Genomic DNA, 17,014 nt, shown 5'->3' on the forward strand with positions numbered 1-17,014 from the left:
TATGATTTCCCATCTTATTATTAGTATAATTTATTTCTGAGAAGACTGAACAAAAGTCATTGTTTAAGTGGTTTGCTACATTCAGGTCTCCCTCAACACATAGTAGGTGTTGTGCCCAGTTTTAATTTTAGTGATCCCATCGTATTTTTTCTATCACTAATGTAGCTATAAAATGTTTTATCTCCTTTCTTCATAGATTTAGCAATTTCCTCCTCTTTCTGTGCTTTGGCAGCGCTGATAATGTGTTTGGCCTCCTTTTGTACATTTTTATACTCTTCTCTGTCAGCTCCACCTCCTGTTTCCTTGAATCTCCTATATGATGATTTCTTTTCCTTTACTATCCTACTTCTCTCTTTAGTGAACCATATTGGTTGTCTCTTCTGTTTATTCTTACTAACTTGCCTGACATTTAATCTAGTTGCCTCCAGGATGGTAGACTCTAACAGTGCCCACTGATTACTTACTCCGGTCCTTTTACTCCAACCTTTCAACTCATTTTTTAGAAATTCACCCAATTCACCAAAATTTGTCTTTTTGGAATCTAAATCTTTTGTTTTTGTATATGATTTTTCAGTTCTTATTTTAATATCAAACCAAAGACATTGGTGATCATTAGAACCCAAATTTTCTCCCACCTCAACATTAGACAGTCGATCCCCATTTGTCAGTACTAGGTCTAGAATATGATCGCCTTGGGTTGGACTTTTTACTGTTTTAGAGAAGCACCATTCAGTGCTTCCATTACATCCCTGTAATGCTTGTAATAGCAGTTTGAGATTTCCAGTTAATGTCAGGCGTGGTGACGTCACCCATAATAAAAACCTCCCCCTTCATTGCCATTTGAGTTATCTCATCAATCAAGAAGTCCTCCTAATCTTCAGTCTGTCCTGGGGGTCTGTATATGACACCAATTCTAAGGGAAGATCCCTCTCTGGTTGGAAGGCAGACCCAGAAGGTTTCCAGTATTTCATTTGTTGTTTGAATTAATGTTCTCCTTATGCTATTTCTGACATATATGACAACTCCACCTCCCCTCCCCCCTACTCTGTCTTTCCTGTATAGTGTATAGCCTGGTATAGTTCCCAGTCATCTGAATCCTTGAACCACGTCTCTGTAATTACAAGAAGGTACAAGTGGTCCCTGACATAAGAGCTGTCAGCTCACAAAGCTTGTTGCCTAAACTTCGAGCAACTCTGTCCTGAACAACACCAACCTCACACTTGTTTCAGCCTGCTGGAGACAGAAATGATCCTCAACAATGACATCTCTGCCCCCATTTCTCAGTTTAAATGCATGTCCAAAAACCTCCTAAATTCCATAGTAAGGAGCTGAGTGCCCTTGTGTGAGGGATGCAGACCATCTCTATTGTACAGCTCAATGTCAGACCACCTGATGGCATCATGACTAACAGAACCAAAACCTTCAGCTTTGCACCAATCCTTTCACCAAACATTGGACTCTGCTATACCAAGTACTTCCTCTTGTTGTCCTTTATGGACAGGTAAAACCTCTTTGTATCACACAGAACTGTACAGGAGTCATGAAGAAATCTACCGACAATGACACAAGAAGGAGATCTCATCGTATGACCACAAGATCCTCGAGAATCCAGAATCCCATCACCATCCCCCCAATTCCATCCCTGATCCCTACAAGACAGAAGACACAGAAGATTCTAGAAGTCACCAAGAAGATGATGGAGCTGCTGACAGGAGAGGTGAGCGGTGCTGGGAATTCTGGGACATTCTCCAGTAACAGACAAGGGATGTGTCTGGATGGTGACTGTATCATTGTGTGTGTCAGGTTCCTATAAGGTGTCAGGGTGTCACTGTCTATTTCTCCATGGAGGAGTGGGAGTATTTAGAAGGACACAAGGATCTCTACAAGGACGTCATGATGGACAATCAGCCGCCCCTCACATCACCGGGTAAGAGGAGACTTTATTGTAAAGGAGAGAGCAGTACGGAGGATCCACCTAGATCCCCCATCATCTGATAAACACATAGAAACAATGGATTCAGTCTCAGGAGACAGGAGGCAGCAGTGTGAGACCTCTGCAGCTTGTCTCATGTGAACATCTAGGCCACCACTGAGTGCTGAATACCAATATTATGAGTCCTGACCCTTACACTATATAATTTATATTGTACATTACATCCTCCTGACCCTGCACTATATACTCTATGTTGTACATTACATACTCCTGACCCCTGCACTATATACTCTATGTTGTACATTACATACTCCTGACCCCTGCACTATATACTCTATGTTGTACATTACATACTCCTGACCCCTGCACTATATACTCTATGTTGTACATTACATACTCCTGACCCCTGCACTATATACTCTATGTTGTACATTACATCCTCCTGACCCCTGCACTATATACTCTATGTTGTACATTACATACTCCTGACCCCTGCACTATATACTCTGTTGTAGATTCCATGGTTCTGACTTCTTCTCTCCCCCCCTCCCCCCACTGCTATATATACACATAATATGGATTCTCTTTTGTTCCCCCCATTTCCTCCCAGCTGGACATTTTGTATCGGATGATGTGATTGGAGCACAGACTTTTACATGGTGATAATAATGTGATAACATCCTCCAACTTTGGACCCTTAAACAGAAAGTGATAATGAGGGAGGAGTCAATACCCCAATGATGGTGGTCTTCAGGATCAGTCCAGTCTTCATCTTGGTTGTTCTCCCCCCATCCTCACTCTCTGACCTCTGGTGGGGCTCAGCCCCGCTGTTCTTCATGACTAAATCATGGACTAAATAAGGAAGTGCAGTACTTCTTGTGTTGGGAAGATGGCGATGAGTGATAGAGGGGGTGGGGACCCTCGTCCTATAATCCCCTCATCACTGTCCCTCCTATAAAAGACAGTTCTGGTTGTTTCCTCACTCTCTGACTAAGGTCCATGAATAAAGAAATGACCTGGTAGGAGATCAGAGGAGCCATTTCCTAGTTTCCTTGAGGGTGGAATTGTAAGCTCCTCAGAGACCAAGCTGCCTGATGTGGGCGGAGTCCTGGTTTGGGGGAACCAATCAGCTCCTGTCTAGTAATCCTCTTTGTCTTTGTATTTTAGTCCATGGCCGGGAGATGAGGAAAACCTCAGAGGATTGTCTCACTTTGTCTCCAGACTGGAAAGTAGAAGATGAGGACATCACACAGTATAGTCCAGGAGAAAACCCGGCTCCCTCCAATGTCCATCCGGCACCACCCAGTGTAGATGGACCATCGGATTCCTCGTATCCTGAGGAACCTCAGACAGTGCGGGACCGGGCCGGCCTTCCAACAGGGAAGATATTCTCCTGTACTGAGTGCGGGAAGGGATTTCATTTTAAATGCCATCTTAATGTGCATAAAAGAACTCACACGGGAGAGAAGCCATATTCCTGTCCTGAGTGCGGGAAATGTTTTTCACAGAAGTCCAGTCTTTACACACATCAGAGATCTCACACAGGGGAGAAACCGTATTCCTGTTCTGAGTGCGGGAAATTTTATTCACAGAAGTCCACTCTTTACACACATCAAAGATCTCACACAGGGGAGAAGCCGTATTCCTGTCATGAGTGTGGGAAATATTTTTCAGATAGGTCTATTCTTTACACACATCAGAGATCTCATACAGGAGAGAAGCCGTATTCCTGTCCTGAGTGCGGGAAATGTTTTTCACAGAAGACCAATCTTTACACACATCAGAGATCTCACACAGGGGAGAAACCATATTCCTGTTCTGAGTGTGGGAAATTTTTTTCATTGAAATCCCATTTTCACAAGCATCAGAGATATCACACGGGGGAAAAGCTGTATTCCTGTTCTGAGTGTGAGAAATGTTTCTCAGAGAAGTCCAGTCTTTACAGACATCAGAGATCTCACACGGGGGAGAAGCCATATTCCTGTCTTGAGTGCAGTAAATGTTTTTCCGTGAAGTCCAATCTTTACAAACATCAGATGTCTCATACAGGGGAGAAGCCATATTCCTGTCCTGAGTGCGGGAAATGTTTTTCACAGAAGTCCAATCTTTACAGCCATCAGAGATTTCACACGGGGGAGAAGTTGCATTCCTGTCCTGAGTGTGGGAAATGTTTTTCACAGAAGTCCCATCTTTACACACATCAGAGATCTCACACGGGGGAGAAGCCGTATTCCTGTCCTGAGTGCGGGAAATGTTTTTCACAGAAGTCCCATCTTTACACACATCAGAGATCTCACACGGGGGAGAAGCCGTATTCCTGTCCTAAGTGCGGGAAATGTTTTTCAGTGAAGTCGCATCTTTCCAGACATCAGACATCTCACACATGGGAGAAGCCATATTCCTGTCCTGAGTGAGGGAAATGTTCCTCACTGAAGTCCTGTCTTCCTGTACATCAGGGGTCCCACACAACCCTGGAGGTGTATTAGTGCCTTGAGTGTGGGAAATGTCTTCTAGATGAATGTTGCTGGACATCCCAGCTCTCATGTGGGGAAGAAGCACACCCTGATATACACCTCAGATATACTCCATGGCTGATCTTCATCATGGAAGAAACAGTTGATAAGGAGATCTGATGTCCCCAAAGACATGGATGAAGTGTGGGACCGGGTTGGCCATTGATAGCAGGAGAAGAATAAAAATAGAGTCCTGCCCTGGGATTGGCTGAGTACATTTTGTGGCGGGAGATTTCACAAGCACTTGGAGGTCTATTATAATACTTTGTGGACAAATGTTCCAAGCACTCATTAGGCCCACAGTTGTAGGTGAGGACAATACTTGCATGGTGGGGGATCACTGAAGAGGTGGGTGGTAATAAAATGTCCCAATTCTAGAAGAGTGACTGATGGTGTACACATGGAAGCAATGGAATTGTGTGTATACCGGGAATGAAGGAGTGATTGGTGAATGCACATATTGGGACTTTCCCATGTCTTTCTCCATACATGTTTCTTGTATGTTTCCCGTGATACAAATGTCTGTGTATATGATCGGCACATGATGGTCTGTCTATGACAAACGTTTTATTGATCTGATCATTTCCATGGTGATTGTGGACACATTGTGATTGGTTGATGGGGGATGGAAAGAACAGAGAGCAGGAAGTAGAGCGCCATCCTTTCTACCTTTCTCTATTCCTAGTTCAGATTTGTAGCAGAAATCCCCAACATGTAGCAATACACGGACAATTGATATCAGACAATGAGGCCGAGGAAGGCCAATCATGAAGCTGTGGGTGGTGCAGCATAGACTGGAACAGGGTCCTCCAGGAGTGCAGCTCACACTGCGGGCAGAACTCCTCCTACTAGGACATTCAGGCTTCACACAGCTACAGCTGCACTCCCGGGACTGCCACGCCTGGACTGTATATGGGGCGGGTGTGGAGGGAGAAGGAGCAGGGATTGGCTAATGGAAAGTGGGAGCATCTCTGAGTTACTGATGGATATACAGTATATGGAGATCAAGGAGAGTTCATCTTCTGCCGGCTATAGATGGGGCCCTTCAACAGTTGGAGTATAGGGGATGATAATGACTGGGTCAAATCTGCAGAGAAGATGGAGTAATGGGATCTCCTTGGATGAAGTGGGGTTGAGGTGTCTGCTAGCAGTGTCCACGTGTGAGAAAGAGAGGAAGTGGGGGAGGGTAAAGGTGTCTGCTAGCAGTGTCCACGTGTGAGAAGTAGAGCAGAAGTGGGGGAGGGTAGAGGTGTCTGCTAGCAGTGTCCACGTGTGAGAAGTAGATGAGAAGTGGGGGAGGGTAGAGGTGTCTGCTAGCGGTGTCCACGTGTGAGAAGTAGAGCAGAAGTGGGGGAGGGTAGAGGTGTCTGCTAGCAGTGTCCACGTGTGAGAAGTAGATGAGAAGTGGGGGAGGGTAAAGGTGTCTCTAGCGGTGTCCACGTGTGAGAAGTAGAGCGGAAGTAGGGGAGGGTAGAGGTGTCTGCTAGCGGTGTCCACGTGTGATAAGTAGATGGGAAGTGGGGGAGGGTAAAGGTGTCTGCTAGCTGTGTCCACATATGAGAAGTACAGCGGAAGTGGGGGAGGGTAGAGGTGTCTGCTAGCTGTGTCCACATATGAGAAGTAGAGCGGAAGTGGGGGAGGGTAGAGGTGTCTGCTAGCAGTGTCCACATGTGAGAAGTAGAGCAGAAGTGGGGGAGGGTAGAGGTGTCTGCTAGCGGTGTCCACGTGTGAGAAATAGAGCAGAAGTGGGGGAGGGTAGAGGTGTCTGCTAGCAGTGTCCACATGTGATAAGTAGATGGGAAGTGGGGGAGGGTAAAGTTGTCTGCTAGCGGTGTCCACGTGTGAGAAATAGATGGGAAGTGGTGGAGGGTAGAGGCGTCTGCTAGCTGTTTCCACGTGTGAGAAGTACTTTATCCACTTCAATCCATTCCTCTACTACTCCTGCATGGAGACGTAACCAAACTAAACACAGCTCTCTCACAATTTCTCTGGAGGGGTCGCCGTCCACGCATAGCTTTGCAAAACCTCTATCTCCGGAGGAGCGAGGAGGGATCGGGCATTCCCAACATTCACATACCGGAGGAGCGAGGGGGGATCGGGCCTTCCCAACATTCACATACCGGAGGAGCGAGGGGGGATCGGGCCTTCCCAACATTCACATACCGGAGGAGCGAGGGGGGATCGGGCCTTCCCAACATTCACATACCGGAGGAGCGAGGGGGAATCGGGCCTTCCCAACATTCACATACCGGAGGAGCGAGGGGGGATCGGGCCTTCCCAACATTCACATACCGGAGGAGCGAGGGGGGATTGGGCCTTCCCAACATTCACATACCGGAGGAGCGAGGGGGGATCGGGCCTTCCCAACATTCACATACTGGAGGAGTGAGGGGGGATCGGGCCTTCCCAACATTCACATACTGGAGGAGCGAGGGGGGATCGGGCCTTCCCAACATTCACATACCGGAGGAGCGAGGGGGGATCGGGCCTTCCCATCATTCACATATATAACCTTGCATGTCTCTTACACATCAGTCTACACTGGCTATCCAAGTCGTCTATTTACTCCACCAGCTAGAATCTGACATGGTAACCCGCACAATGTAGCTGCTATTTTACATGCAATATAAACCAGCTTCCAACTCCCCTAAAAAACAATCCTCTTTTACGTGACACTTTGGTGGCCTGGAGAGAAATCAGACGCAAATTGGGAGTGTCCCCATGGGTTTCCTGCTACCTCCCTATTCATGGTAATCCATCTTTCCCTCATCCACAACAATACGCGGCCTACGCTAAATGGCACACCCAAGACCTTACACTTGTTCCACAATCTTTGACTCTTCCTCCGGTAAACCTCCACCAAACCTCCACCAATTAGGGACCCTGGACTTGCCCTCACACCATTTTATATATGCAATGCAAGTAATAAACTTTGTGAAATCACTAGCTCCTGACAAGCCTTCTCTTTTTCAAACCACATTGGTTGACACTCTGTTGAGCAGAGGCAGGTTCAAGACTTCAGATATTTACTCCCCACTTAACCTTTGCTTTACTAAACCTTTAGAGTCTACATCTGTGACCTCATGGGTCAAGGACTTCCAGGACTTACTGTGGAACACATTTTGGCAGGCTTCAACACCACCTGTGCCTATGTTACGAACGAGTTCTGTCAGGAACAGCAACTGAAAATTATGCATCGGGCCTACATGCCTCGCTCTTCCTCCAAGTCCGCATCAAACACGTCTCAATGTCCTCTCTGCCTCTGTAACCTACCAAACCTTAAACACAGATTTTGGACTTGCCATCCTATCTCCACATTTTGGGATCAAGCGCTATCTTTCATCCAATTTGTGACAGGAGTTAAACTCCCTGAATCTCCAATACATCTACTATTCGGCAATTTGGACTCTACCCTTTTCATGCTTCACAGGGGCCTCAACTCACTTCCTCAACAAAACAAGTCTTGGATGTCTTCTTGCCTCCTGATGGCAAGACGAGCCATCCTGAAAAAATGTGTAGATGGTACACCACCAACCATATCTGACGTCAAAAAGGATCTCATCCACCTCCTCCACACAGACAAACTTCATCTTTTCTCATCCTGTCCAAACAAATCAGACTCTTTCGCATGAAAATGGCAAATATACGTATCAAGAACATTCTATCTGAACAAAGAAGCCTTCTGGAAAATGCTATGGCAGATCCTGCCCCCACCTACACCCCCCTCCAGAACACTGTCTCCACTTCTGACTAAAACGTATGGATAATGTATTTATTAAGGTATTAGTGGTCCTGAGATCCCTCTGCTCCACGGAGGTCAACCCATCTAAATCCAACTTGTCATATGAGCATGAGGCCATGATGTCCTTAGGATCCACCCCCTCCCTCCCCTTCAAGGGGTCACTGAACAAAGTGCTGCTTAGATGCTCCACTAGAGGTTCCGGCTATACTTATATGTCTATTTATCCCTCTCTAATCCCACACATCAGAGATCAGGGGATTCCTTTTTATTCCCTTTCTAGCTCCCTTTTCTTTCTGCCCTTCCCCCTCTTTCCACCCCCCCTCCCCCCCTCCTCCCTCCCTTCTCCCCCCTCCCCCTTCTTAAGCCCTCTGCTGTATTTCCTTTGTCTTTCTTTTATGTCCCTTTTGTACATTTGTAGGATGTATTGTGGAGATGTATAGATGTTGATGTGATCCCCGGTCTCCTCACTCCATCACACATTGGAGAGCAGAACCCAGCAATGCTCTATGTACATCATCTGCAATGTCTATCCAGTCATTAATGTCATCTTTTCTCCCTGTTTGTAACACCCAAATGACTTGATGTTTTCTTTTTTTTATTGACAAAAAACCTAATAAATATTTCTTGAAAAAAAAACAAGTTCACAATGATGGTAAAAATTACTGTAGGCCCAAAATATCTATCACACTAGTAAAAAAAATACAATTCCAGTATCTATCCCGCCATTTGTAGACGCTGCAACTTTCACAGAAAACGATTCATTTACACGGATTGGGGTTTTATTTTTAGCAAAGACACGGAGCAGAATACATTCTGGACGAAATTTATGACGAAATTTTAATTTTAATATTTTTTTTGCTGGACATGATTAACCCCTCGCCTTCCAAAGGATTTTCCCCCCTTCCTGACCACGCCTCTTTTTGATATTCAGCGCTGCACTAATTCCACTGATAATTGCGCGGTCATGCAATGCTTCACCCAAACAATATTTACATCCTTTTTTCACACAAATAGAGCTTTCTTTTGGTGGTATTTCATCACCTGTGCGCTTTTTATTTTTCGCGCTACAATCAAAAAAATACCGAACATTTTGAAGAAAAACCAAATTGTTTACTTTCGGCTATAAAAAATATATAGTAAACTCAAAGTTAGTCATAAATTTAGGCCAAAATGTATTCTGCTCCATGTTTTTGGTGAAAAATCCCAATAAGTGTATATTGATTGCTTTGTGTGATAGTTATATCTACAAACTATGGGATAGATAATGGAATTTACACCATTTTTTGCTATACAGCGCTGCACTAGTGTTACTGACAATTGCGCGGTCATGCAATACAGTAAATAAATGAAATTTACGTCCTTTTGAGCTTTCTTTCCGTGGTATTTGATCACCTGTGCAATATTTATTTTTGGTGCTATAAACAAAAAACATTTTGAAAAAAAAAGTTTTGAAAAAAAAAAACATTTTCTCATTTCTGTCATAAAAATATTAAAAAATACTAAAATATTCTGCTCCATGTCTTTGGTTAAAAATAATCCCAATAAGTGTATATTGATTGCTTTGTGTGAAAGTTATAGCGTCTACAAACTATGGGAGAGATAATGGAATTTACACAGCTTTTACTTTCTGACTGCCCATCACATTTCTTGAGGTGCTAAAATACCAGAATAGTACAAACACACCCAAATGACCCTTTTCAGAAAGTAGACACCCTAAGCTATCTGCTGAGAGGCATATTGAGTCCATGGAAGATTTTTTTTATTTCCACAAGTTTCTGGAAAATTACAAAAACGTTTTTTACACAAAGTTGTCATTTAAATGATATATTTGTCACACAAGCCATGGGTATATATAGAATTACACCCCAAAATACATTCTGCTACTTCTACCAAGTATGGGGATACCACATGTGTGAGACTTTTTGGGAGCCTAGCCACATACAGGAACCTGAAATCCAATGACCGCTTTGAAAGCCTGAAGGTGCGTAACTTCCTCATTTCACTTCCTCACTACCTATCACAGTTTCGGAGGCCCTGACATGCCAGGATAGCACCAAACCCCTCCAAATGACCCCTTTCTGGAAAGTAGACACCCCAAGGAATTTAAAAAGAGGCATGGGGAGTATTTTGCAGATCTCATTTTTTCTCAAAAGGTTTTGAAATATAAAAAAAAATAGAAACATTTCTTTTGTTTTTTTTCTTCAATCTTCAAAAACTTATGGTAGCAAATGAGATCTACACTACCGGACGCTTCTCGGGGCAGCAGTTCCTCTGAGCTCCACAAGGTGGGGATCTCACTTCTACCCAGACAGGAAGTCTCTATGGAAGACAGATAAGAAGTGATGTCAGGTACAGACAGGAAGTGCTGTCAGGTACAGACAGGAAGTGATGTCAGGTACAGGCAGGAAGTGACCTGAAATAAAGACAAAGTTCCGTGTGGCACAAAGAAAAAGAGACATCGGTGGAAGTAGCAGCAGAGGAGGTAATAAGATGGTATTTACTATTTACACCCAGTAACCCCTTATCATGTCCATCCTCTTCCTCCATAGTCATGTCCATCCTCTTCCTCCATAGCCATGTCTGTCCTCTTCCTCCATAGCCATGTCCATCCTCTTCTTCCATAGTCATGTCCATCCTCTTCCTCCATAGTCACGTCCGTCCTCTTCCTCCATAGTCATGTCCGTCCTCTTCCTCCATAGTCACTGTGATGTCTTTTATCTCCAGCAGATGATGATACACACATATATAGTGTGGGAACCCAGATTAACCCCTTCAGGGGGAGGAGTTGATGATAATATATTTGCTCCCAAAGCCGGCCTACATGGTTCAGTTTTATCGTTCAGCCAGCGGGATGAGAGAAAAAAATATTATTATTATTATACAGGATTTATGGCGCCAACAGTTTGCTCAGCACTTTACAATATAACGGGAGACAATACAGCAACAATACAGTTCAATACAAGAGGGATAGGAGGGCCCTGATCCTGGGAGTTTACAATCTAGGAGGGAGGGGCTAGTGCTACAAAAGGTAGTAACTGTGGGGGATGGACTGGTAGGAGGAGTAGAAGATTCCAGTATTAGCTGAGGGCAGGATAGGCTTCCCTGAAACGATAGATTTTTAGACATCACCTAAAAGTGAGCAGAGTAGGCGATAGTCTGATAAATTGGGGTAGAGAGTTCCAGAGGATGGGAGAAGTCCTGGAGATGAGCATGGGAAGAGGAGACAAGGGAGCTAGAGAGCAGAAGGTCTGCTCTCTAGCAGGAGAGGAGAGCGAGGAGAGGAGAGTACGGTTTGGGTGATATTTAGAGACAAGATTGGTGATGTAATTTGGGGCGGAGTTATAAATGGCTTTATATGTTATTGTTAATGTTTTGCATTTTATCCATTGGGCAACTGGAAGCCAGTGGATTCAATGGCAGAGAGGGGTGGAGGACACTGAATGGAGGCCAGTGGAAGGATTTGCAGAGAGGGATGGAGGACACTGAGTGGAGGCCAGTGGAGGGATTGGCAGAGAGGGGTGGAGGACACTGAGTGGAGGCCAGTGGAGGGATTGGCAGAGAGGGATTGAGAACACTGAGTGGAGGTCAGAGGAGGGATTGGCAGAGAGGGATGGAGAACACTGAATGGAGGTCACTGGAGGGATTGGCAGAGAGGGCTGGAGAACACTGAGTGGAGGCCAGTGGAGGGATTGTCAGAGAGGGGTGGAGGACACTGAATGGAGGCCACTGGAGGGATTGGCAGAGAGGGCTGGAGAACACTGAGTGGAGGCCAGTGGAGGGATTGGCAGAGAGGGGTGGAGGACACTGAATGGAGGCCAGTGGAGGTATTGGCAGAGAGGGGTGGAGGACACTGAATGGAGGCCAGTGGAGGGATTGGCAGAGAGGGGTGGCAGATACAGAACGGTTAGTAAGGTGGATGAGTCTGGCAGCAGCATTCATAATAGACTGAAGAGGGGATAGCCTGCGATGAGGTCGGCCAATGAGGAGGGAGTTACAATAGTCAAGGTGAGATATAACAAGGGAGTGAATAAGTTGCTTAGTGGTTTCCGAGGTTAGGAACGGGCGTATCTTGGAGATGTTGCGGAGGTGAAGTCTACAAGATTTGGACAGTGATTGGATCTGGGCTGAAAGGACAGATGGGAGTCTAGGATTACACCTAGTACCCTGGCATGAGGGGAGGGACTGATGATTGTGTTATTGATCTTGATGGAGAAGTCAGGGGAGGGGGCATGGGCTGGAGGGAATACTAAGAGCACAGTTTTGGAAAGATTGAGTTTGTGGAAGTGGAGTGACATCCATGCTGATATGTCACTTAGTAGGTTAGTAATGCGAGAGGAGACTGAAGGGGCGAGGTGAGGAGGAGACTGAAGGGGTGAGGTGAGGAGGAGACTGAAGGGGCGAGGTAAGGGGTAGAAAGATAGATTTGTGTGTCATCAGCACAGAGATGGTACTTAAAGCCATGGGAGTTTATCAAGTGACCAAGGGAGGAGGTGTAGATGGAGAAGAGAAGGGGTCTAAGGACAGAGCCTTGAGGGACCTCTACAGAAATAGGAAGTGAGGGAGAGGTGGCAGCATTATAGGTAATGCTGATGAAGCGCTGTGATAGGTAGGAGGAGAACCAGGAGAGAGCAGAGTCTCGGAGGCCAAGAGAGTGGAGTTTTTTGAGGAGGAGGGGATGGTAAACAGTATCAAAAGCCGCAGAGAGGTTAAGTAGTAAGAGTACGGAGTAGTCGCCATTGGTTGGGATGAGTACGGAGTAGTGGCCATTGGTTGGGATGAGTACGGAGTAGTGGCCATTGGTTGGGATGAGAACGGAGTAGTGGTCATTGGTTGGGAATAGTACGGAGTAATGGCCATTGGTTGGGATGAGTACGGAGTAGTGGTCATTGGTTGGGATGAGTACGGAGTAGTGACCATTGGTTGGGATGAGTACGGAGTAGTGGCCATTGGTTGGGATGAGTACGGAGTAGTGGCCATCGGTTGGGATGAGAATGCAGTAGTGGTCATTGGTTGGGATAAGTATGGAGTAGTGACCATTGGTTGGGATGAGTACGGAGTAGTAGCCATTGGTTGGGATGAGTACGGAGTAGTGGCCATTGGTTGGGATTAGTATGGAGTAGTGGCCATTGGTTGGGGTGAGTCCGGAGTAGAGGCCATTGGTTGGGATGAGTACGGAGTAGTGGCCATTGGTTTGGATGAGTACGGAGTAGTGGCCATTGGTTGGGATGAGTATGGAGTAGTGGTCATTGGTTTTAGCAGTTAGTAGATCATTAGTGAGTATTAGTAGGGCAGTTTCAGTGGAGTGTAGTGAGTGAAAGCCAGACTGTAAAGGGTGAAGAAGGTTGTTGTCGGTGAGGTGGGAGCTCAGGTGATTGTAGACTAAGCGTTCTAGGAGTTTAGAGGTAAATGGCAGCAGGGAGATGGGTCTTAAGTTGTTCAGGTTGGTGGGGTCCAGTGAGGGCTTTTTAAGTATGGGAGTGATGTGCACATGCTTTAGAGGGGAGGGGAAGGCACCATTAGAGAGGGAAAGATTGAAGATGTGAGTGAGGGAGCATAGGATGGAAGAAGAGGGTGACCGTAGTAGTTGTGAGGGGACAGGATCCAGGGGGCAGGTAGTGAGACGGGCTTCTGAGAAAACATTAGTGACCTCTTCGGTAGTAGAAGGTCAGAAGAGGAAAGTGTTGAGGAAGGTTTAGTATAAGGTATGCTAAGTGGGATGGATGTCTGTGCAGTGGCAACGCCCCTACGAATTGCATCAATCTTGTTTTTGAAATGATTTGCAATCTCATGAGCAGTGAGTGACGTACTGGGTGGAGGTGGAAAAAGTAGAGAGTTAAAAGTAGAGAAGAGACGACAAGGACTGGATGACAAGGTATTAATAAGAGTGACAAAGTCGTCTTGTTTGGCAGCATGGAGGGAGGAATTGTATGTGAAGAAAGCAGATTTATATCGGGTGAATGCTTGCTGGGATTTGGTTTTACGCCACAATCGCTCCAGCGCACGACTATGTCTCCTAAGATTTCTGGTGTCATCAGTCTGCCCGCGGATGTAATGGTCGGGGCCGGATGCTTTGTGTTGTTAGAGGAGCAAGTGAGTCTAATGTGGATGAAAGTGAACTGTTGTAGACAGCAGTGGCCAGGTCAGGGCAGGACAGGGGAGAGATTCTGTCATAGAGTTGGTCAGTTGCAGAGTGGAAAGGAGCCGGGTTCAAGTTGTGAAGGTTTCTGCGGGTAATTGTTTGCTGCTTGGAGGGATAGGTGTTTGAAGACGAGGAGACTGTGAAGGTGATGAGATTGTGATCAGAGAGAGGAAAGGGGGTGTTTGTGAGGTTGTAGGGAGTGCAAAGATGGGAGAAAACAAGGTCTAATGTATTCCCATCAGAGTGAGTGGAGGACCGTGTCCACTGCATTAAGGAAAAAGATGAGGTTAGGTTGCAGAGTTGGGATGTAGCCGGGTTGTCGACATTAATGGGGATGTTAAAATCTCTGATGATAATAGTGGGTAGTTCAGAGGAGAGAAAGTAGGGGAGCCAGGCGGAGAAATCATCAAGAAAGCGGGACACGGGTCCAGGAGGCCGATAGATCACTGCAATCCTCAGAGAAATGGGAGAAAACAGCCGGATGCAGTGAGTCTGGAAAGAAGAGAAGGATAGAGAGGGAGGGTTAGGGAGGAATTGAAAGGTGCTGAGTGGGGATAGAAGCAAACCAACCCCACCACCTTTCCGACCACTGGGTCTGGGTGAGTGGACAAAAAGGTCATGGAAGGAAATAGAAGCGATCCCCCCATCCACACATTGGAGGTGGATGGGGGAATCCTCCCCGCTGCACTCTTGTATTCTGACAATGGGGGGTTCCTCCACTCTCAGAATACACAGATCAGCACTGAAGCTATTGGCTGCAGCCGCTGGGGGAGTGGCTTTTATCCGGCAGTGGCCACACATGGATGGAAATGTGAGCGATCCCTGCTGAACCAGCTGAATTTCCATGGATCTATGGTCACCTTCAGTGACTTCCTCCCCTCCCCCTCATCTCCTTCATGATGGAAGTCATGCTGAGATCATCTCCCATTGGCTGAGCAATATTCTCGTCTGTTGCTTGCCCTGACCTTTCTCCTGATTCCTGGATCTCCTCCTCATCTCTCCTCCATATCCTCTTACACAGCTTTTCTCCACACCTGCAGTGACCCTGGGGGGAGGAAACTTGGCACCAGCACGCCACCAAATCCATCCCCACCATTAGGGGCTCTGGAGACAATTGTCTGCTATTTACACTCCGTTCCTCCGCATGTCACCTGATCACATGACAGCTTACTTCCACTGATTCCGGACAGATTTCTGGATGGTAAAGGTCAAAGGTCACTCTTCAGTTTAGGAGAGGTAGGACGCACCCAGGAACAATGATTTGGTTTGTACGGGAGCCTCATATAGAGGACCCCTCAAATCTCCCCATCCAAATGTCCCTCCATCCAGAGTCTATATGTCCTATGACATCACACTGACCTCACAGCTCCTCCCCCAATGTCCCTCCATCCAGAGTCAGAGAATCCTATGACATCGCACTGACCTCACAGCTCCTCCTCCCAATGTCCCTCCATCCAGAGTCAGAGAATCCTATGACATCGCACTGACCTCACAGCTCCTCCTCCCAATGTCCCTCCAACCAGAGTCAGAGAATCCTATGACATCGCACTGACCTCACAGCTCCTCCTCCCAATGTCCCTCCATCCAGAGTCAGAGAATCCTATGACATCGCACTGACCTCACAGCTCCTCCTCCCAATGTCCCTCCAACCAGAGTCAGAGAATCCTATGACATCACACTGACCTCACAGCTCCTCCTCCCAATGTCCCTCCCTCTGACTTTTTTCTGATGCTCTTAGGATGTGGGGCCCCTTGGTATCCTCACATGTAAAGTGGGACTGTTGGTCCTGCGTTGTATGTAATGACATCAGAATGCTGCAACAAGCCTATACCCTGCGTAGTGTGGGGGTCCTGTGGGGGGGAATTATACCTCAGCCTGAAGTGGGGCTTTAATAAAATGGAGACCTGACTGGAGAGGTGAGGAGGATTCTGGGAATATCATTTGATGTGACTCTTTGTGTTCAGATGTAGAGTTTTCCTCCTGTGAAGTCTGGAGATCATATGACATCACATTGCCTCCACCTCCCTCCCTGATAGAAGAGAGAAAGAAGAAGAAGATTCTAGAAGTCACCAGAGAGATCACTGAGCTGCTGACAGGAGAGGTGAGCGGTGCCGGGAATTCTGGGACATTCTCCAGTAACAGACAAGGGATGTGTCTGGATGGTGACTGTATCATTGTGTGTGTCAGGTTCCTATAAGGTGTCAGGGTGTCACTGTCTATTTCTCCATGGAGGAGTGGGAGTATTTAGAAGGACACAAGGATCTCTACAAGGACGTCATGATGGACAATCAGCCGCCCCTCACATCACCGGGTAAGAGGAGACTTTATTGTAAAGGAGAGAGCAGTACGGAGGATCCACCTAGATCCCCCATCATCTGATAAACACATAGAAACAATGGATTCAGTCAGTGTGTGTGTTTCCTACAGATGGATCCAGTCATGGGAACCCACCAGAGAGATGTCCCCGTCCTCTGTATTCCTGGGATTCCACACAGGAAGGTCACACCATCCCTCACCATCATCAGGTAGATGAGGAACAATCACTGATAGTATCATTAGGATCTGTACATTATCTGCATTGTTACCATTGATGTCATTTTTATTATATATTCAGAGTGGAAACCTGAGAGATCCTAAAGTTGAGGTTAAAGAAGAGATAAAAGAGGAGGAGGATGAGGATGGGGGGA

General features: G+C 46.3%; 1 protein-coding gene across 1 annotated transcript in view; it reads left to right on the top strand.

The window, feature by feature from the left end:
- The window catches only part of LOC149461946 (uncharacterized), a 61,822-nt gene that overhangs the window by 31,372 nt on the left and 13,436 nt on the right, over positions 1-17,014 (top strand). Inside the window, exons 3-4 of the mRNA XM_089677760.1 lie at positions 1,526-1,778; positions 3,101-4,329. Of these exons, the coding sequence (XP_089533886.1) occupies positions 1,526-1,778; positions 3,101-4,329 (1,482 nt within the window). The remainder of the gene's footprint in view (positions 1-1,525; positions 1,779-3,100; positions 4,330-17,014) is intronic.

This window comes from Staurois parvus, unplaced genomic scaffold, assembly GCF_062004578.1.
Source record: "Staurois parvus isolate SC_StPar_1 unplaced genomic scaffold, SC_StPar_1.0 ptg000191l, whole genome shotgun sequence".
In the NCBI taxonomy this organism is placed as follows: Eukaryota; Metazoa; Chordata; class Amphibia; order Anura; family Ranidae; genus Staurois; species Staurois parvus.